General features: G+C 34.6%; 1 protein-coding gene across 1 annotated transcript in view; it reads left to right on the top strand.

Annotated features, from left to right (window-relative positions):
• The first annotated feature begins 1,152 nt into the window (after positions 1-1,152).
• LOC118733960 (mitogen-activated protein kinase kinase kinase 7-like) overlaps positions 1,153-22,505 on the top strand; it is a 104,377-nt gene continuing 83,024 nt past the window's right edge. Inside the window, exons 1-8 of the mRNA XM_036463614.1 lie at positions 1,153-1,841; positions 1,924-2,037; positions 2,103-2,291; positions 2,355-2,534; positions 2,595-2,730; positions 3,742-3,923; positions 4,107-4,535; positions 4,599-4,620. Of these exons, the coding sequence (XP_036319507.1) occupies positions 1,542-1,841; positions 1,924-2,037; positions 2,103-2,291; positions 2,355-2,534; positions 2,595-2,730; positions 3,742-3,923; positions 4,107-4,535; positions 4,599-4,620 (1,552 nt within the window). The 5' untranslated portion in view covers positions 1,153-1,541. The remainder of the gene's footprint in view (positions 1,842-1,923; positions 2,038-2,102; positions 2,292-2,354; positions 2,535-2,594; positions 2,731-3,741; positions 3,924-4,106; positions 4,536-4,598; positions 4,621-22,505) is intronic.

Raw genomic sequence — 22,505 nt, 5'->3', positions numbered from 1 at the left:
GTAGTTTCACTTCAAAATTTTTGACATAAACCGTGTCTGTGACAAACGAGCAATGTGGCCACTGCTACGATATAGAACTTGGGGATTATCGCTTGTTATTTTAGATATTTTTTAACAGAACATGTAAAGATTTATATGTTTCATAACTGATCACTTAATTTTTAATATAAATATACGTATTTTATACATACATTTTTGCCACTGCTGATCACATGAATAAAAATCATAAAAATGAAAATATACAGCAATATTTCTTGTTTATAATGGATTAGATCCATCGCACACCACGGACTTTATCGGCCGCCAATTTAGAAGTGCTCGCTAGTCTTTCCATTGCACCACAACCTATTGGTCAGAGCGATTAAGCTGGTGTAGTGTGCGCACCTCCATACATCTTCATGTACATATTTCAAGCGAGCCCTATCATTTAAATATGCGGCCGATAAAGTCTGTGGTGTGCGGTGGCTCTTATAGCTGTGTCTTTACATCTATTCCGTGTGTTGCAATATCCACGAACGCAACAGTTAATTTTTTATGAAGAAAATTATTACAAAATATTCGAAAATTTCTCTACTTATATGTTTGGCTTTTCTTTGTTTTATTTTTCCAACGTCAAAAGCTGGATTTTTTTTTTTGGTACAACAAAAAATACGAAACACGTTTTCTGTCAGATAGCTAACATGGCGGATAAGAAGACAATAAAACAAGGTGGTATCAGTTGTGACACCTAAATTTGACACTGCCTTAGCTCAGTAGAATAAGAAGAAAAACGGGAAGAAATTAATCCCCATTTGGGGGAAAAATATAAAATTTCATATTTTCTTCTAAACAAATTTTGTTTTTTTATAGTATATTCGTAATGAAATAAAATAAAATAAGACAAAATACATTTTTAAGAAAACAAAATGTGTATACTGAGAAAAACTAAAAAAAAATTTCCACTATATTATTAGGCAAAGAATTGTTAAAGAAGTAACACTGTTTCAGCTAAGGCAGTCAATATGGCGGAATTAGAGCGAGAAGTTGCCAACCGATAAGACTGCTTTTACACAGAAACACAAAAGAGAATGAGCAAGAATTGCTTTCAAGTACTTGAATCATGTAAATCGGCTGTAACACCTTGTATTATTGCATCATGTTAACCAGAGAATCAAGAATGGGTACCGATAGATGTCGGGAAACTCACTAAGCTCCAATTAGGTCTTTGTTATCATTTGACGTTCGCAATATTCAGCTGATAACTGATAAAAAGGGGTATAAAACTCAGTATACCCGTATAAAAAATACAAAAGTTGAAAATAGTCGTAATTTCAGAGGGAAGTGAACAAAAATATTTCCAAAAATAACCAGTTAATGCGTGTTACCGAACGGACTATATATCTTAAAAAAAAAAACCGCATTAGTAGCAATATAAAGGACGTATTGTATTAATGGTACTTTAACAGCTAAGCTGCTGTAGCAGCCACAAATGAGTGTGGAACGTCGGAAAATACCTTCCCATGCACAACATTGTAATTTTTGAAAAAGGTTGATTGCAGTAGATGGCAGACCTGGAGCAGGCGACGAACGACATGACACTTGAAACGAATACCAAAGAGGTCGAGGTGGTAGCGATACCAGATGATGGTGCAATGTCTTCTTCGGCCGCAAGCTCTGATGAGTCTAATGGAAAGACAAATGAACAACAAACACCAAACCCCACTATAAAAATTTCGGGTACAAACAAAATATCATCTTTGGCGTCTTTACCGGACGAAACTTTAACGCACACATTGGGTATAACTAATGGTCTAGATCAATTCAAACCTATAGTACCTTTTGAAGAACTGTCGTTCGAAGAAGTAGGTTAACGTGTTATTATCAGTAGTAAAATTATTTGCACATTTAAAATTAAGTGGTATATTTAATTCGAAACGGTTTCAGAAAATCGGTCATGGCTCCTTTGGTGTGGTTTACAAAGTGAAGTGGCAAAACCGACTCGTGGCAGCAAAAGAGTTCATGGCAAATCCTGATCAAGCCGAAGCAATCGAAACAGAGGTAATATATAAAATTTTCTCTAGTTATTTAAGAGCGACTCGAAATAACTTCTTTCGGGTTTGTAGGTCAGACAACTGTCTCGTGTGAGCCATCCCAACATTATAGAACTTTATGCGATAACAGCCAATCAGCACTCAATATACCTCATAATGGAATTTATTGAAGGTGGGTCATTACACACCTTCCTGCATGGCAAGGTGAAACCCTACTATTCGACGGCACATGCAATGAGTTGGGCGCGCCAATGTGCAGAGGTAAACTAACATTGATTTTAACCTATAGCTATATGTCTTAATTCTTTTATGAATCTTTGTTAGGGTGTCGCTTATCTTCATGCGATGAAGCCGAAACCTTTAATTCATCGTGATTTGAAGCCACTTAATTTACTACTTACAAATAAAGGACGTCATTTGAAGATTTGTGATTTTGGAACTGTAGCGGATCAGGCTACAAAAATGACTAACAACAGGGGTACGGCTGTGTATATGGCGCCAGAGGTGAATTTAATTTAAGAAATACTACCTTCAAATTATATGAATAACTTCATTTTTCCTAAGGTATTCTCATCATGCAAGTATGACGAGAAATGTGATGTTTTTAGTTGGGCCACAGTATTGTGGGTGGTGCTAATGCGACAACAGCCTTTTGCGGAGATCACAAACGCTTACTCAATACAGTGGCAAATTCATAAAGGTTAGTTACGAATATTTATCGTTCCCACGACAGTCGGGTCTACGAAACCGGAACGACCCAGATTTATATCTGGCCAAGGACTGTCACTCCAGCAACACTCCCCAAAAACCCTTTGGGGAACTTGTATGCTGCTACAACAACAACAACAACAACGAATATTTATTTCTAACAGCGGTTGCCAATGCAAATCTCGAAAAAGAAGATAGTAAATAGCTTTTTACACAAAAAAAAAAATATGTTAGAATGTAAATTTATTATTTTCCCTAATGGTTGAGTATTATTCTAAGCCCTCAAGCTTTCTCAAGCGTATGACGCCTGTTTCGGATTCAAACACGTCAATTTGGAGTTGAGTGAAAGAATAATGTTTATTCCTCGGCTCATCGCCGATATATATATCACAACATGCTTACAATCTATTACAATAGTTAAGTTATAAAATATCTTATTTACTATGAGTAACCAATCACATTGCTTGGTTACTCCCTAAGATATTTCCCCTTATTTACATTCATTGTTTATTTACTTTGGGTACTCATGTTGCATGCGCTGACCGACATCGCTCGTCACCCGATCTTGCGTTTGTAATAGCAAGCGTCAAGTGTGCCTCATGCGGCGCCACATGCAAGCCATTACGAGAATGTACAATATATTTAGAAATATATCTGACGTTCGCAGGCGGAGTAAATCTATACATAGGTAACTTCAATTAAAATATATTATCAAATCTCCAAAATAATGCTCTTGACCTATAAAAACACTGTAATTTACCAATTTTCCCGAAGAGGCAAATTGCATTCATACTCTGAATAAGTCTATCCACTTATAATTTCTTCGCGAGTAATCGGTGCTCAAAACTGATATATGACCCCAACTGGTATGAAAACCAGCCCTATTATTTGATCGGATTTATATGTTATCCAAGGATTGGAACTTTAACCAAATTCCCCAAAATCCTTTGGCGAATATTTGTGACGTTAATAACATCTGATATTAATCTGCGCACTTTTACAGGCCATCGTCCTCCAATGAATCCCAAAATTCCTCAACCGATACAAAATCTTATGCAAGCGTGCTGGCTCAAAGAACCCGCAGGACGTCCACCCATGGCACAAGTGCTAACTTTTATGAATAGGCTAACTGCTGACTTGCCCGGTGCTGATGAACCCTTGGAATATGAATTTAAGCATCTGCAGGTTTGTCAAATTATCAAAATTTGGGAAACACGTAGTATTTCAATACGGGGTAGGGCTGTATGTGGTGTACACGATATATAACTAGTTTAAAATATTCAACATTTTACTTCTTAATCTCTATTTAAAAATTCTTTTAGATGTCATACGTTACTCTACCTCTTTTGTATATTATTTTATTGCCAGATTGTCTGTACGGATACTACACATTCTACTGACAGTTATCAACTTGATTTTAGCAATCTAAAATCGGCTGAAAATTCCAGCTCATCGCTCGACTTAACGCCAACAAACTCTGCTAATGATACAAACTACTCAGATTCTTCGCTGACGCCTACGAATAGCACCGAAGATCATATCGATTTTAGAGTTCCACCGATAACGCAAATACCAACAGCACGTATATCAGGGTTAACACGTTGGGATGCCATTCCCGAAGAGTCTGAACGATCATTATATAGCCAAAGAGATTATTCTGATATAACGGATACTCGGGGAGACTTATTCAATTTCACGCCATCACCCTCGGCAGTAAAACGGGAAGTTACTATACGCAAGGGCATGCCACAAAAAGTTAATTTTAATGACAACCCATTAAAAATTGATATAGATGAGGTAAGTCAAACGAAATATTTTTTTTGTTTTGTAAATTAACTTTAACTTTTAACTTTATTTTAGCGCGCATGGGACTTATATTATGGTGAGTGAAAATGTGATAAAATGCCTAACGACTAAACAATTCTAAGTTCAGGAGAAGACCCAAACTTTATACGTATTCATATAATATTGAGAGGTGGGTGTGAATAGTGTCATATAACTTAAAAAAAATTGATGTTTTGATTAACCGAATAAATATCCTTTGATTGTACTCCTTTTTGTATCACACGCCTTCGCCATGAACCTGCACACATTTATACAAAAACCAGAAAATAGAAACATTTTAAATTATTTACAAGAAAAGAGGAGTTAGATTAATATTAAGTTAAAAATAATGAAAAGAGAATTTGCAAGAAAGAGGTATTTGCTAGCAGGACACATGGTTGTATTTTTGTCAACAGTAACTTAATTACTTAAATAAGTAAATTTTATTCATTTAAAATGTGCCTGATTGAAAAATCTGTATTCGTGGCCCTAGTGCAGTGGCAATTATAGTCGATGATGGAAATCCAAGAGGGACGACAACTAAGAGAAGTATATATTACACGTTAAATAATATTGAGTGTAATTCAAATTTACGTTTTTGGATATTTCATTATGTAACTAATACATAAAGATAATGTGTTCAGCCGAACAAATGACTAAACTTCCCAAAAATGGCGAAGATACGTGTCTTTTCATTAGGGTTTTGGTATACCAACTGTATGAATTGATCAAACCTTGATTGCGTTTTCCCACAAAGTTGACATTTTGAAAGTATCCTTATTTTAATATTATAAGTCCGAAAGTGAGTTTGTTTAATTGTTTCGATTTCACGCTTTAACTACTCAACCACAACATCATAAAACTTTGTACACTGGTGTCCAACTTAAAATATAGGATAGCTTTAATCTCGATTGGACAAGGGGGCGTGGCACCTCCGAAACAAACGGAATTTTTCATGCTATATATTTATTTATTTATTTATTTATTTAGTCTACAGAAAAATGTTTTCTTACAGACAATTGAGATAAAAAGATTTAGATATTTAAGTATGTATGATACACTACAGAGTGAACTAATTATACATATTAACTTGTAAAAATAATAATGATATACAACTGCAATTTGGGTAGCTGGCGAGGCCTAGTCTCCAGTCTACTTTTGTGTGCGGCGGGCGGAAAGACCTAGTTTCCGCTCCGCGCTGTTTACAGGCCGTTGATCATGGTCGGAAAGGCCGAGCTTCCGATCCATGTTCCCGTAGTCATTACTTTGTATGTGAGGCAGGCGGAAACTCCTAGTTTCCGCTCCGCGCTATAGACGAACTGTTGGGCGTGGTCGGAAAGGCCGAGTTTCCGATCCCTGCTCGTATTGTCCTACGCGGTCGCGAAAATATACGAAGCCGTTACAATTGTACTAAGCAGTCATAGATATTGTGTAAATTTTCGTTCACGGTTACAGATATTAGATTATTTAGTTAACTTGTTGAGCAAAGTTTTCTTTATTACAAAAAGCGATTCAGATGTGTCGAAGCAATCATAATGCTTGTTAAAATCTTGGCATAAACACCGAAAGGCATCATGCATTTCAATGTTTGATTTACAAATACTCAACACAATAGGTTTAAAATGTCTCGTGGGTCTTGTAGAAATACAAAAATTTATCTCACTCAGTAAAAAGGGACTACTGACCATCCCGTTCATTAATTTAATTAAACAAGTAATTTTTAGCAAAAAAAAACCGACTTCAAATCCCATATAAAAACAAAATATATATATATATATCTCATGATCCACTGATCGGATCTCAACCAGATTAGTATGGGACCACCTCTGAGACACTACCTTTCCGATGCAAAAAGAATTAAGTTGACGTGGTCCAAAGTTATGCGGTAACATACATAAAAAAAAAAAAAAAAAAAATATTCCGACGAACTGATAACCTCCTCCTTTTTTGGAAGTCGGTTAAAAATGCGTTGGTGTCCGATTAGTGGATCATGAGATATATATATATATATTTTTTTTTATATGGGAGTTGAAGTCGGTTTTTTTTTTGCTAAAAATTACTTGTTAAAAGTCGGTTCCCATTTCCTTTTTACATCAGGGCTGTTCAGGATGTTGTGGAAATGGACTGGGATTTGCAGTTGGAATTGCATTTGCAAAGTTCATGCTGGCTTTCATGGCAACCGTATGTATTTTATTGTTGTGAATTAACAAATGCAACGAATATGCAAATGCAAGAGCATATGCACAAGATCCTGAACAGCCCTATCGATTTAAAGTCGGGAATTTGGGGTTAAAAAATTAATAAGTACAGAAAATGTATTTTCTTTAACTTCAAGAAATTACACCTGAAAACACGAAATTACAAATTGATATAAAAAATAAATGGAAACCAACTTTTTCAAATCCTTTGGTATTTTTTCATTATTTAACCAGCTTGATCAAATGCTGTTGGTCCTATTTCCATCTCCTCCAAATTTTTGAAATTTGTTGCACTGTGTAATTGTAAGAGGGAGGGTTGCAACCTTTTTAAAAAATGTCAAATTATTGCATAAGTTAAATGAATTATTACAATATGGATATAAGTCGAAATGGTTTTGAAAAGGCTTAATTTATAAACAGCATGTAGGAATTAAGGAAATTATTTGGGTCTCAGACAAAAGAGGCTTAAAAAGGTAGTTTTAGAGTATTTTGTTCGAAATGTCGAATTAAATTAAATTTGACTCAGGTTAAAATTTCAACCGAAATAGTGTTAAGCAATCTTTCGTTAAAATACTAAAAAAAATGAAGAGGGTTACCACCAAATTCTGTAATAAGTTACAATATGGGTTTCAATAAAATAGTTGTGAAAATGTTTTATGTATTCAGTACATCAAGGAGGGTTGCCACCGCACATATCGGTATTTGACCGATCTATTTTGTTAAACATACCGCAGGAACAAAAAAATACTACCTGATACAGTTGTATAGTTGGGGAGCAATATGCAACTCCTGCCCCGAACTTATGACGCCGCTTTGATGGAGTATCTCAGTCGGAACTTGTCAGTTTGTGATAGTGCACGTGTTATTTTACAACATTCATTGTGAAACAGTTGCGTTCAACAGTGAATATTATTATTGTGGTTATTGTATAACTACAAATTTTTATGAAGTCTGAAGATACATGTAAATATTCATTTATTTTAAATAATAGTTTCGATTTAGTAAAATTTATTCTAAGAAATAATATCAGTAATATTAAATATTGTATTTATTATTTTGTCATTACTTTGTAAACCTTAAGCTTTTAGTTGTACTTCCACGCATTTCCACGTTACATTCCTAGTTGTGTTCTACTGAATGGAGCTTTGATAGTATTACTGCATAAAAATCAGCTAGCGATAGCTACAGATAGGCTTTTATGACCAATTATTACAGTAAATCTAAAAAAAAAAATGTTATTTTCGTTTCCATACACATTCATTTATAAGTATTTTCTTGGTTTTAGAGACACCAACTGGTTCCTGCTATAGAGTAGTGATGCGCAAACATTAATTTGATAAATGCATCGACAAAATTCTATCAATTTTGAGAAAAAACTAATGTTTCTTGAAAATGGTCTGTCATCATCTGACAACTTCTCCGATGCACAAATAACAGATATAAAGCACACATTTTTACAATTAAAAGCACAGTTCATACAAAGATGGATAAAAGCACATAGAAAAAAAGAAGTTTTTTTTGTAAAGTACATTAAAATTTTGGAAAATTGTATACCTGTAGAAATATCGTTTATGAAAGGCAAGAACAGAAACGGGCCTAGGTGGCTACCTTTAGGGACTCCTGAAGTAACATCAATGACGTCCGAGATGATATTTTTCAATAGGTTGGTTATTTTCATCTTTTCATTTCTAACTTATTGCTTGGGATAACTCCATACGCATTATAACAATAAAAAATTGTTTAAGCAACATTATCTAAAAACAAATCGTGTCTTAATTCCTTAATTAAAGTTGAATTTGTTTTTAAAACAGGTGGTAACCCTTCCATATGTTATTTTGAAATAAATCCTTTGCAAGACCATTTCGATTGATACCAATATTGTATTAATTCAGTTAACTTAATTATATTTAAGTTTTTACCAGGTGGCAACTCTTTGCATGTTCTAACCTAGATATGAACCCAGCCAGTAAAGAAAAGAAAAAAGTGAATGAAGTGCGGATTTTTGTCCATTTACCGATTCCATTTTCAGTTTTCCCACTTAAGTGTGCGGCAGAAACGTATGTACAGACCAGGGTTGTTGGGAATATTCGCATTCGCATTCGCAACCGCGGAGCTTCCGTATTAATTTTAACATTCGCATTCGCTTTCGCATTGGCAATAATCAATGCGGAGCTTTTTCGAATGCGAATATTGTGCAAGTGCACTGATATAAAACTTATATCTGGCAAACAAAATGACAAATTGTAGCCAATATTTTTTGCCTGTGGAGATGCTACGTTAAAATTGTCCCCTACGTCCCCTTCTTTTGTAATTTAAAGTCAAAGAGTAAGATCCTTCAATGGGTAATTCCAGCGGAAATGTTACAAGGTGTAGCTATAAAGAGACTATTTGCGGATGTCTAAAATTCTAGTCTAATGTGGAATTTCAGACATCCGCGGATGCGAATGCGGATGCGGATGTCTAACAGCTAACATCCGCGGATGCGGATGCGATTGCGGATGTCAAGTATTTTTAAGAAACAATTAGGTAAGCAAATTAAGTTACTTAGGTATATAAAAAAATGGAAAAGTTAATAATCTTTAATAGTGTTTATTTTATTTAGTACTTGCATTGAAAAATTGGAACATTATATGTAATAACAAGTAATTTTTAGCAAAAAAAAACCTACTTCAATTCTCATATAAAAAAAATATATATATATATCTCATGATCTAAACCAGTTTAGTATGGGACCACCTCTGAGACACTACCTTTCCGATGCAAAAAGAATTGTCGATCGAATCGGTTGACGTGGTCCAAAGTGCTTGTTTGTCACTCACCTTTAAATTAATTTTATTAATGAAACTTTACTTTTTATAAAAAACTTGGCCATTTTGATTAGAAATGTGACGAGTTTTTGTAATTTATTAAATTTTTTTATTTTAATAATGCCATTTTAATTTTTATAAACAATCAAATTAATTAAAATAACAATTTTGACGTGTCACTTTGGGTATCTTTTGTAAGTTTTTTGAGTATAAGTTTTTCAGCGCAAAACGGCGGCATTCAAAAATAATGGCAAATAGTAAATGTTATATTGGAAAATGCATTAGGCGTTGAGAAAAATTTGTGATCCTCATTGGAAATAAAGTGTAAAAATTAGAAATCTGTCACTCGTAATTATCAAAAAGTTCTTTTTCATTTTGCACTTTCAGCGATTACTACATATTAATTACTCATAAAATAATAAAATACATAAGACCTTTTACAGTTGTGTGCCTTTCAAAATATTGAAAATAATAGCAGTCCCGGCGAACTTTGTCCCGCCCAAAATTTATTTCTTTATTCAAATGTTTGGTACAAAGTTTTCACCACAATTGAGTAGTCCACTTGCAAACAGCGTTATATGATTTTATAATAGTAAGCCATAAATTAAAAAAAAAAAAACGTCTACAACAACAAGTAAAATCCAAATTTGTTTTTGTTATTTTTTTGGCCTTATAACAATTATATTCAACAATTTATATTGAGCTCGAGGCCGTTTTTTAAATGAAAATTTATTGTGGAAAAGCAACAATAGTTTGAAAAAATGGTAGAAGTGATAGCTATTTCGGAAATCACCACATTTCCTCATCAGACTTCTTTCAGTAGGATTCGAACCGACGATCCCACTGACTCAGCCAGTTGCCTATGCACCGTGCTAAGTACGCCTTGTAAATTATCGTTTGCTTATTTCCACTATTTTCATTGTTGTTATGCCAACACAATCAAGCGCAGCTATTCCGCTGCAATTCACTTGATCATGTGGTTGTTGGTATTGTTGGTTTTTGCTAATAATTCTCTTTTCTGATGAGGAAATGAGGTGATTTCCGAAATAGCTATCACTTCTACTATTTTTTTCAAATTATTGTTGCTTTTCCACTTCCACTTCTCTCCAAGAGTATGGGATTGATTTCGAAACCTTCATACCAAGTTCCAGGACTCTACCACAAATGCTTCCAGAAATATGCGGTGGCTATAACCAAAAAAGCCTATTTCACTTCTTACAAACAGGTGGCACTTCTCTTAATATAATTGATATTGATAATAAGTATCGATAAATAGCCAATACCCGCTTGCTTTGCGGTGCTCTAAAACATTTCGAACTGTAAAACAATCATTCAATTCTATTCTATATAATAGATCGGTCCCTGGTCCACCTATAAGAAAAAAGCATCCTATATGTTAATCCAAGCAGTAAGCTGCCTGCGCGCCAAATTTCAAACAAAACGGAACATATTAGAAGTAAAAATGGATCCTATATGTTAATTTAGAAAAAGACTACCTACGTACTAAATTTCAAGCAAATCGGACGATAAATACAACTTTTTCGAGTAGATTGGTCCAAGGGCGTTGTCAGGTAGGGGCAGGGGGGCACACTTCCTCTTCCGTCAAATCGAGTTGTGAATGATTTAAACGAGGTTCCAGAAATAAGAAGTACTATTTCTACCCTAAAAGATGTGATACACTTTTTCGCGAATCAATGACACGCAATAATTATGCTCGTGATAAATATATCACGTTTGTGTGAAACAAGATGGCCGGAAAAATATAAGGCAATCAGGAAATTTTCAGAAAATTTTCCTGAAGTTGTGGAAGCTTTAGAAAAGTTGTCAATTCAGGCAAACTTTTCCACAAGAAAGTCGGCGTATCAATTGTGTGCTGCTATAACAAGGCCGATGTTCATCATTGCTTTGATGACAATTACAAAATATTCAATCATCGCCGTTGATCAGCATATTGAAAATATTTTGGAGGTGGTTAAGAATGATCGAAAGAATGCAGGAGTCACTACGGAGTTAATTAAAAAATCTCGTATGATTACAGCCGATCTAGGAAGCAGGTAAACAAAAAAAAACCTGAAGTGACCCCATCTTTCAATGAAAATTAGTACTGGCGACGGACTATAATAAATAATGCAGTGTCTGGATTCACTAACCGTCTTTTTACAACTACGCTTTCCCAATGAAAATACTCCAGCTTTTTCGCTGTCTAGCTTGCACCAATTGCATTCGATTAAATGTTCCAGTTAAAAGGTACAAAAGAACTCAAAGCATTTTCAACAGATCTATGATCTACGTATGGAAAGTGAACTCATTCTTTGGCACAATTTATGGAAGAAAAAGAACTTGTCCGATGAAGATTTGAAATATGTTGAAGTTGTAGATCTATTTAAAGAAGAAAACGAATATCTAACAGCGATAAATAGGGGTATTTCCATTTTGAGTGCTTTTCCATGCACTATAGTGACTGTGGAGCGATCGTTTAGTACACTTCGTAGAGTAGAAACCTGGCTCAGAAGCACAACAAGAGAAGAAAGGCTTTCTGGCCTATGGCTCATGAGCGTCCATGGAAAACTCGTTACCGTAAACCGCGAGTTGACTCAGGAGGAAATAATCGAAAAGTTTGCTGAAAATCGTTATTAGCGTAAAAATTGTTAAATGAAAAAATATCAAACCAATTAACAAGTATATTTCGTAATCCCGGCGACAAAACGCAACTTTTTTTGGTGATGCAGTCTAATGTACTTGTATGTAAATAAAATGCACATATTTTCTTTGATTTCATTGTCTGATTCATGCCATGCTTTCGAATATGATTCATATCATAATTTGTTCACACGTTCTTTATAATTTCTTAGTGCAATTTAAAATACAGTGACGAGCAAAACTGTAACATGGTGTAACACTTTATATTTCAGCCACCGCTAAATTTCCAAGTTCTAACGACTTTCATCCTTTTGTTTTATATTCTTGTTGGTACATCCCTACTCCCTCTCTCATAACGATTTGAAGTCAATACAACAACAATAAAAAAACCAGCAGACAAAAATGTAAATTAAGGCAGATGTTACAGTTTTGCACTCACTCTCAGTTTTGCATTTGACAGTTATCTCTTACTTAGTTGGAAGTCAGATGACTTTTTTCTATATTGTAATTTATTGAAGATGATCACAGTAAATAACATAGTTAATCAGGAACCATAAATGTAAATAATAGATTTACTGCGGCAAGGCGGGACCGCACGAAAAGTGGCAAACAATTTTAGAATTTGCTACTTGAAAATGTTAAGACTGAGAAAAAATATAGCCTAAAGTGTTCCCAAGGATAAAGGAAGTCTGTCAAAAATATTACGGTACGATATCTTGTGAACTTAGAAGCAAGTAGCGATGCAGCCACTATTACAGAAGCGCTTAAGGTATTAAACTTTAATGCAAATCAATAGAAGCGAGGCGAAGAATTGCCAAATTGAGCGCAAAGGCATCATAAAGAAGAAAAAAGCAAATTTGATCATAATACATGTGCGAGTGTGGCAGCATTTCGCTGCATCGCACGAAAACCGAACCGTTGTCTATTGGGATATGTTAGGCCGTTCAGAATGCAATAAAAAACACATTTTTAAGTTTCAATTGAAGGTTATTTGGTCGGACAATACTAAATTAATCGCTTTCAATTAGATGGCCGGGCATGGTATTGGATCAAAGACCCAAATTAAGCCCATGCGCATCATGTGAGGCAAACTGTGAATCACAGTGGTAGGATCTTAATTGTTTGGGGTTGTATTTAAAAAATTTTGTTAGTCCGTTAGTACGCATAATGCGCAAGGAACAGTATCTGTTTATATTTCAACAAAATTTGCAAGATGTAAAAATCACTCAAAACACACTGCATATGTTCGCAAAGCCTGGATACAAAAGCAGAAATTTGCTTATTTGAAATGACCTCCACAATCCGCGGACATGAATCCATCGAGAATTTGCGAAATCAACTAAAAGCACAGCTTAATAAGTATCAAAGTCCGTAAAATCAAGTACATGAGCTGTGAAAGCAAACTAAGGATATACCTCCAGAATTTTTACAAAGATACAAATAAGGTATGCCAAATCGCATCCAGGAAATGAAACAAGCAAAAGAGTACTGAACATTGTGTTAGTAGTTCTTTTTTTTCGTGAAAATTGTTAAAAAGTTCTTAAAAATATATGAGTGAAAAACTGTAACATCTGCCTTAATTTACATTTTTGTCTGCTGTTTTTTTTATTGTTGTTGTATTGACTTCAAATCATTACGAGAGAGGGAGTAGGGATGTACCAACACGAATATACAACAAAAGTATGAAAGTCGTGAACTTGGAAAGATAGCGATGGCTGAAGTAAAAAGTGTTACACCATGTTACAGTTTTGCCCGTCACTGTATATTTTTCTCTCTGGAAATTTTTACACTTGGATCGTCCACCTAATTCTATAAAGAGTGAAAACACTTTCTGATACATATTCATACATATCGAAAGGTCCTACGAGAAAAGACGTAACTGGGATTAATAGAAAAGGCGTATCTCAGAATTCGAATTTGAATGGACTTAACTCAACTATAAAATTGAGTAACGCCCACTTGAATTTGAATTCCTAGAAACGCCTTTCTGACTTATCATTCCCATTTACATATCTTCTCTTGGGACCCGTCGATATGCACATATGATCACTTGGGTGTGTTTCGAATTTATTTGCTTTAATTTAAATTTATTGAATTATACTTTAGATATTCTATTTTATTTCAATTAAATTAAATTAGTTTTTTAATGTGATTTATTTTGTATTTAAATATTTTTTTTTGTCTTATTTTATTTTAGTTCTTGTTATTTAATTTATCGCCAAAAATTCCCAGCAATGCAATATGTACATTAGACTGGTTAGAAAAAATCGATTATTTTTTTCAAAATGCCTTGTGAAATATTTTCGGGGAAGTGGAAAAGGACGCCTGTCAAAAGCGCAGTTCTAAATATAAAAATTTAGAGGTTGCTCATCGCGAATTTCTATTTTCCATATAAATAACAAAAGTTTGTTTCAGTTTTATAACTCGTTTTTAAGTCAACGTCCATAAAGTCACTGCAAAAGTTATTCAAGGTTAAAGGGCTGTTTCCAGCTCACAAGAAAAGAAAAAGAAAAATTCAATGACGCACAAGAAATGGAAAAGAAATTTTCTTCTAACAAAATTTCTTAAATCAGTTTGCAGCTCTCAAGAAATAATGCTCGCATATTTATTTCTTCAAGAAAATTTACAGCAAAAGTGAAGTGTTTTTCTTCAAGCAACAGAAATCGAGCCCTAACTGACAAAATTTTCTTTTTGATGCACAAATGTATCTATAAGCTCTAAGGAACATTTCCGCATCAAAAAGAAAATTTTCGAAAAAATGAAAAATATTTCTTGGGTTTTTTCTTGAGAACATATAAAAAACTTGAATTTTTGTTTAAATTTTCGCCAAAATTTATTTTAGAAGATGTATAATTTTTAATTTTCTAAATTTACACGTAACCTACACATTGACAATTTTTGACTATTATTTTTTCTTTAGTTTGAATTTTTTTTTATAAAATTAGTTTAATTTTTTTTTTTAAATTATAGTTTATTCTTCAACGAAAACCTTATATAGTAAACCGAAGTTTTAAACTTTATGCATAACTACTTAAAAAATACAATTAAGTTTCGATTTCTTCCATACGATAAAGAAAAAACTTTCTAAGCAATGTCAAACTTGGTAATTTAAGTTAAATCTTTTTTCAAAGAAAATTACAAATTTCTAGAAATATTGTATGTGTGCTATTTAGCGACATTTTGTGATGTTTAGTTAAAATTTTGCCGAAATTGAATGAAAATCGTTAAATTTCATATACCCCAGAAAAAAAATTATATGTGCAATACTTCAACTTCAACTTCTTCTTTTTTGGCGCTGTAACCGCCTAAGCGATTTTGGCCGAGTTCAGCAAAGCACGCCAGTCGTTTCTCCTCTGTGCCAACTGACGCCAATTGGAAACGCCAAGTGAAGCCAAGTCCTTCTCCACCTGATCTTTCCATCGCAGTGGGGGTCTCCCTCTTCCTCTGCTACCACCAGCGGGTTCCGAGTTGAATACTTTCAGAGCTGGAGCGTCGGTGTCCATTCGAACGACATGACCAAGCCAGCGGAGCCGCTGTATTTTAATTCGCTGCACTATGTCCATATCGGTGTGAGCTCATACAGCTCATCGTTCCATCGTCTGCGGTACTCGCCGTCGCCAACGCGTAAAGGACCGTAAATCTTCCGCAAAATCTTTCTCTCAAACACCCCAAGAGCCGCCTCATCGGATGTTGTCATTGTCCATGCTTCTGCGCCATATACCAGCACGGGCATGATGAGTGACTTATAGAGCGTGGTTTTCGTACGTCGAGAGAGGACTTTACTCCTGAATTGCCTACTCAGTCCAAAGTAGCACTTGTTGGCAAGAGTGATTCTACGTTGGATTTCAATGCTGACATTATTATCGGTGTTAATGCTGGTTCCCAAGTAAACGAAACTCTCTACTTTCTCGAAATTGTAACTGTCAACAGTGACGTGGGTGCCAAGGCGCGAATGTGCTGACTGTTTGTTTGATGACAGGAGATACTTCGTCTTGTCCTCGTTTACCACCAGACCCATGCGCTTTGCTTCCCTATCCAACTTGGAAAAGGCAGAACAGACTTCGCGGTTTTTGTTACCGATGATGTCGATGTCATCGTCATAAGCCAGCAATTGCACGCTCTTGTAGTAAATTGTTCCTGAGCGGTTCAGTTCTGCAGCTCTTATTATCTTCTCCAACATCAGATTAAAGAAGTCACATGAAAGGGAGTCGCCCTGTCTGAAACCCCGTTTTGTGGCGAACGGCTCGGAGAGGTCTTTTCCAATTCTGACGGAGCTGGTGGTATTGCTCAACGTCATTTTACACAGCCGTATGAGTTTTGAGGGGATGCCAAATTCAGACATAGCGGCGTATAGGCAACTCCTTTTAGTGCTGTCAAAAGCGGCTTTAAAGTCGACAAATAGGTGGTGAGTGTCGATCCTTTTCTCGCGGGTCTTTTCCAAGATTTGGCGTATTGTGAATACCTGGTCTATGGTGGATTTGCCAGGTCTAAAGCCACACTGATAAGGCCCAATCAGTTCATTGACGGTGGGCTTCAGTCTTTCACACAATACGCTCGATAAGACCTTGTAACCTATGCTTAGAAGGCTGATCCCGCGGTAGTTGGCGCGAATGGCGGGGTCACCTTTCTTGTGGATTGGGCAGAGCACACTTAAATTCCAGTCGTCGGGCATGCGTTCATCTGACCATATTCTGCACAAGAGTTGATGCATGCACCTTATCAACTCCTCGCCGCCGTACTTGAATAGCTCAGCTGGCAGGCTGTCAGCTCCAGCGGCTTTGTTGTTTTTCAGCCGCGTTATTGCTATACGTACCTCGTCATAGTCAGGCGGTGGAACGTCGACTCCGTCATCATCGACTGCGGGCTCGGGTTCTTCTTCTCCACAACTTTCCGTGCTGCTACCATTTAGTAGGGCGGAAAAGTGTTCCCTCAACTTCAACTAGTTAAATGAAAAACCAATACCAATACTAGATCTTTGATGTTTTTTCCCAATAATTGTATTCATTTACTTTATCAAAAGAATATAAAAAAAACTTTACGAATATGCATTAGTTTATAACAAGATAATTTAATTGTGCCATTATGCTGAAATTTTCGTAGAAAATATTTATATGTGCAAAGAAACAAATGTTAGGTTACCGACTATTTTTCAAAATGTTGTAAAGATAATTTTATTTGTTGATATTGGATTGTATTTCTATTGCACAATTTTATTTGTGTTACGCTTTGCGGCATATATTTTACCGAAATTTTGTAGTAAAATTTATAGTATTTCCCATGATAAAAAAATAGGAAGGTAGAACCTCTGAGAGGAATTTTTCGAATTCTTGACGTTTGCAAACAATTTAATTTTAAAATTTTGCACACAAACTCACACACATTCTTATTTTCAATCTCAACCAACAACAACTTTGAACAATTCCTTTTTTTTACTCTCAATTTTATATGATTTTAAAATGTTGGCAAACTTCAAAAAAAAATCATGGCCGACGAATTGAGAGAACGGTTTTACCTTACTATGTTTTTATCATGGTATTTCCTCCTATTTATGAAGTTTGGTTTATTTATGTTTCAACACGTTATCATTCTGTTTTCAATAAGTAAAAATCTTGTTGGGAAGTAGATCTTACAAATCCCCTGTGGTATTAAAGCCCATATTTGAAGCTAGTTACTCTAAAAGAAGGTATTTTGTTCCTTGAATAACGATTTTGTTGTTCGCACGGTGTGAATAACAACGTTTTATCGCTGGAATTTCCAAATAAATATCTTCGGTAGAAATGAGGGAAAAATTTGCCAACTTAAAGCGCAAAGAATGTTTTTCATTCTTGATATTAATTTTTCCCATAGTGAAAAGATTTTATTTGTTTTCCAAATGTTGTGACCGTATCACGCGGTTATATATTTAGTTCAGATAATATAAATTAGGTACAATGAAATAGCGACTTAAACTACGTTAAACAATTATTAATAAAAAGGTTTGCAAATTCACGAGTGTGTGCTGCGGCTGCTGTTCAACTTTCTTACTCCAACGTTAGTTCGAACAGCTGTCAAAATAATGAGTGTTGCCACTCGATTGGTTTTGGATATTATACATTATCCAACACCAAAGCTATTTGCTTTTTACTTTAAACCAAAGATCCTTTTCGCCAAGGACAGGTTTGCCATGGAAGCCAAGTTGTGGTGGGCATCTGGGTCAACTATATTGGAGTTTCTTTCATCATTGAAAATACCGTTTTTCAATTCTTCCTACAAAATGTGTAATTTTTGTAAAATGCTAAAAACGCATTTTCGTGCCATAGAGTGGGCTTTGGTTTAGCGATCTATTTCTTCAACTTAAGTACCAAACTGTGTTTATTATTTATTGTGAACTTTTACTTATGACAGAGAGATTCAAATACATTTCAATTTTTACGGTAAATCATGCTATTCCTAGTAGCTTACTATTGGATATGTCATTTGCAATACAGTTTTTATTATGAAAATAGCTTCTATATGTTTAAGTTTTTACCACACAGTCATTGGTTTAGTGTTCTGTTGAAAATGTTTGACACTGGAGCAGGCGGAAATGAATACTTCATTTTGCACATATAATTATTTACTATTAAATATCAATTACAAAGGCCCACAAAAAAAATCGATGAAAGGTTCCTTTGACCAAACCTAGTCTATTATATGTTTGTGGGGTCGCTGAAAACGAATCTGAAGTCCGCTTTTCTCCGGATTTTCTCGGTCACGTAAAATCCGAGATGTTTTTTGAGGTTAGAAAAAAATCCAGACGTGATGGAGCAAAACGGACTTCAGATTCGTGTTCAGCCCCAAAAACATATAACAGACTAGGTTTGGTCAAAGGAACCTTTCATCGATTTTTTCTGTGGACCTGTGCTATAAAGGCTATTACTCGCATACAGCAAAAAGTTTTACTCTTCTTTAATAGAGCTAAAATGAGGAAAAACATTTTGCACATATAATTATTTTACTGGGGTATGTTCAACTTTAACCTTGAATATTTTGGAGAAGTGAATTTCTGGAAAAACTATAAAAGGCTTTTATCAGCCTCCAATTAACAATATATGTGCATATATCGCTCGTTAGGATACCGTTGATTTAAAAACGAGCTACGAAATTTCAAAATTGTTATTTTTTTGCTGTGTTATTTATATGGAAAATAGAAATTCGCGATGAGCGTCCTCAAAATCTTAATATTAGGTGGTACGATTTTGACAGACGTCATTGTCTGAGTCGATTTTTTAACCAGCCTAATGTACAATATGTACATACATACTAGCATAGCATTATTACCAGAAGGCACAGTGTCTAGTCATGCACCTGGGGTGAGAATGTCGCGGGCGACTTCGCGTATTTGCACCAGATCATTAAAATTTTGCAATTTCGTATCGCTGCAGTAAATCTGCAACGCATGTGTGCAAAGAACATTTTCTCGATGCGTAAGCAGTCAAAGCAATGACACCTCTCATGCACCCGTCCAACCTACACGACGCGGCGCGCAGCTTCACTACCACTACAAACTCATATTGACAAATTTTCATTGGTCTAGCTTTTGATGTTGTCGTAAAGTGAGCCACAGTGTTTGTCTACAGGAATTTTTGCATTTGTTTATATTTTTTTTTATATTTTTGCCTTGTTTTGTTTTTATTTGTAGCCGATGAGGCTGTGCCGCGTGACGATTATTGCGATGATCTGAAAACAATTTTCCCACTTTTCTCAACATGAAAACAAAAACAGTCTTTCGCTTTTAGGTATAAATATGTATGTATGTACATATGTAAGTTTTTATTTCTGATTCTTTTATAACGTTGTTTGTGTTGCTTTGGGGAAGGCATGCCATCTCACAGTTTGTGCTCAATGAGTCATCAACAGAGTTGGCACTAGTTTATGTATGTATATTATCCGGGTTGTAAATCGATAATCCAGGCTTCACACCCGCATTTCAGCAGTCCTTCCAAAATAGTTCTCCTCTACAATGAAAATGTTATGTAAAAAAGAAAAAAAAATTGTACGTGGATCCCACGCGCAACTAAAGGGAAACTTCTTCTTCCTATTACGAGTATACATAGCTCACCATATTGTGAGTATTTTTCTGCAAAACAATATAAAATATCTTAGTCTTAATCTCAATCCCAATCTTAATTTTTATCTTAATCTGAAAGGAGTTTTCCAGTTTACATTTCTTAATTTTTTCCCTTAAATTTTTGTAACTAAATTATTTTTAACCGACTTCACAAAAAGGGAAAGGTTATCAATTCGTAAGAATTTTTATTTTCGAAGATAGTTATAGTACTTTTTCAAAAAAATTGGAAAAATATAGTACACTTCGAATTTATATAGTATTTTATTTAAAAGAAAAAGTAAACACGATTTTTAAGTGATGGAAAAAGTTCTTCCTGTGAATGCCGAAGTTGTGGGAATAGAGAGCAGAAATGAAATAATTTTAAGTAAATTTTTTAATTCTTGTTCAGTGTTTTTAAAAATACCCTACCTTTTTTGGTTATAAACTATAACTAATATTGTTATTTCAGTATAAAGGTCATCCATTTTAATACACATTTTTCGTGCAAATTACTGAAATACATTTATATTTATATTTGAAGAAATATAGTATTATTGCGTACTATATTTTTTCCAACAGTATATAGTACGCCGACCGCAAAAATAGTACATGACTATATATTATAGTACGGTTGGCAACCCTAGTTACGGCATAACTTTGGACCACGTTAACCGATTTCTATAATTCTTTTTTTTTTAAATAAGGTGTTATCTTACAGGTGGTCCCATACAAAACCGATCATTAGATCATGAAGAAATTAAGGTTAATCTTAAATTTTTATATGAGAATTGAAGTCGGTTTTGTTTTCTTGCTTAAAAATTACTTGGTGTTTCTTATTTATGGCCTTATAGCAATTAAATTCAAGATTATTAAGCTTAAGGCCGTTTCAAATGAACAGGGAACGGATTTTATGGAAATTGCCTTTTTTTCTGCTAAAGAGATAGAGTATATTCGATTAAGAATGTCCACGATTTAGCTTTCCCTGATACCATATATACACATTTGATGTTGCCTTTTTTAAGATATTTGCCTTTTTTTGCCTTTTCTACCTTTAAAAAAGTGATTATAGCATTTACAATTTTTTTTTTTAAAGATTAAAAAATAAACACATGCCCATGCGGCTTATAGAAGCGCAGGGACCTCTTGCCAAATTGGTGTTGGAAAAATTCAAAGCCGTTTTCTCAGCTAACGTAGGCTTGGAGACAATAACGGGTGTGGATAAAATTGTAAAGGGCGAGGAAAACGCCCTTATTCCTGATAATATGAACGTTTCAAACGTTCCATATTTAAATTGGGCTCCACTTGTATAAACTTACGTCGAGCGCACATTTAGTACATTCAAGGCTTTTCTTCGCGAAAATCGAATGAAAATGCTGCCAGAAAACTTCAAAATGCATCTTGTGGTTCAATGTTACTACGACTATACAGATTAAAGTTTTATGAGTTAGAAACTCGAAAGGATAAAATAGTCAAAGATTCAAAGTAAAAATTTTTCGTATATTGAAACTAGTTCATAGTTTTTCTCTTTTTTACTTGTAGTATACACATTTCTAAAATAAATGTATTTTTGATTGTTCTTCGTATTTTCTGTATTTTTTTAGTGCCTTATTTTGCTTTTTTTGCAATACCTAGTGCCTTTTCCTGCCTTTTTCGTTATTTTGTTTTGCCTTTTCCAGCCTATTTCGTTGTTTTATTTTGCCTTTTTTATAGGTTTCTAGGTCCTAAAAATCCGTTCCCTGCTAATGAAAAATGTTTTGGAAAAACAACAATAATTTATATTTAGTTATATCTGTCTTCTTCATTGAGTTTATTGGGTTTTGAACCCGCAATTCCGGCATTCAAAGCCAGTGGTCTTACCCACTGAGCTAAACTCGCCATGTAAACTGTAAAACCATTAACAAAAGCCAACCACATGATCAAATCTAAATAGCAACAAAATCGTTGCCCTTGATTGCAATTGGGTTGACTAAATTAAAAAGTGGAAAAAGCGACTCAGGTGGTGATCTAATTAAATAAGTTGAATACTTTTAAACAGGCGGCTACCCTCTTCAAACACCTTAAAGCTTTTTTAAAACACTTTCGTTTGGCACCCATGTATTAATATATTATATGATACACCTTGTGTATAGGTGAATAAAATTCCAATTACGTGGCAACCCTCTTGAAAATACTTTCAAACTTAATCCTTAAACCTCTAGCGTCTGACATCCATACATATTTTAATAAACTA

This window comes from Rhagoletis pomonella, unplaced genomic scaffold (assembly GCF_013731165.1).
Source record: "Rhagoletis pomonella isolate Grant_MI unplaced genomic scaffold, Rhpom_1.0 Rhpom_scaffold_00002, whole genome shotgun sequence".
Lineage (NCBI taxonomy): Eukaryota > Metazoa > Arthropoda > Insecta > Diptera > Tephritidae > Rhagoletis > Rhagoletis pomonella.
Note: the sequence above shows the minus strand (reverse complement) of the source record. Positions and strands in the feature narration are given on the sequence as shown.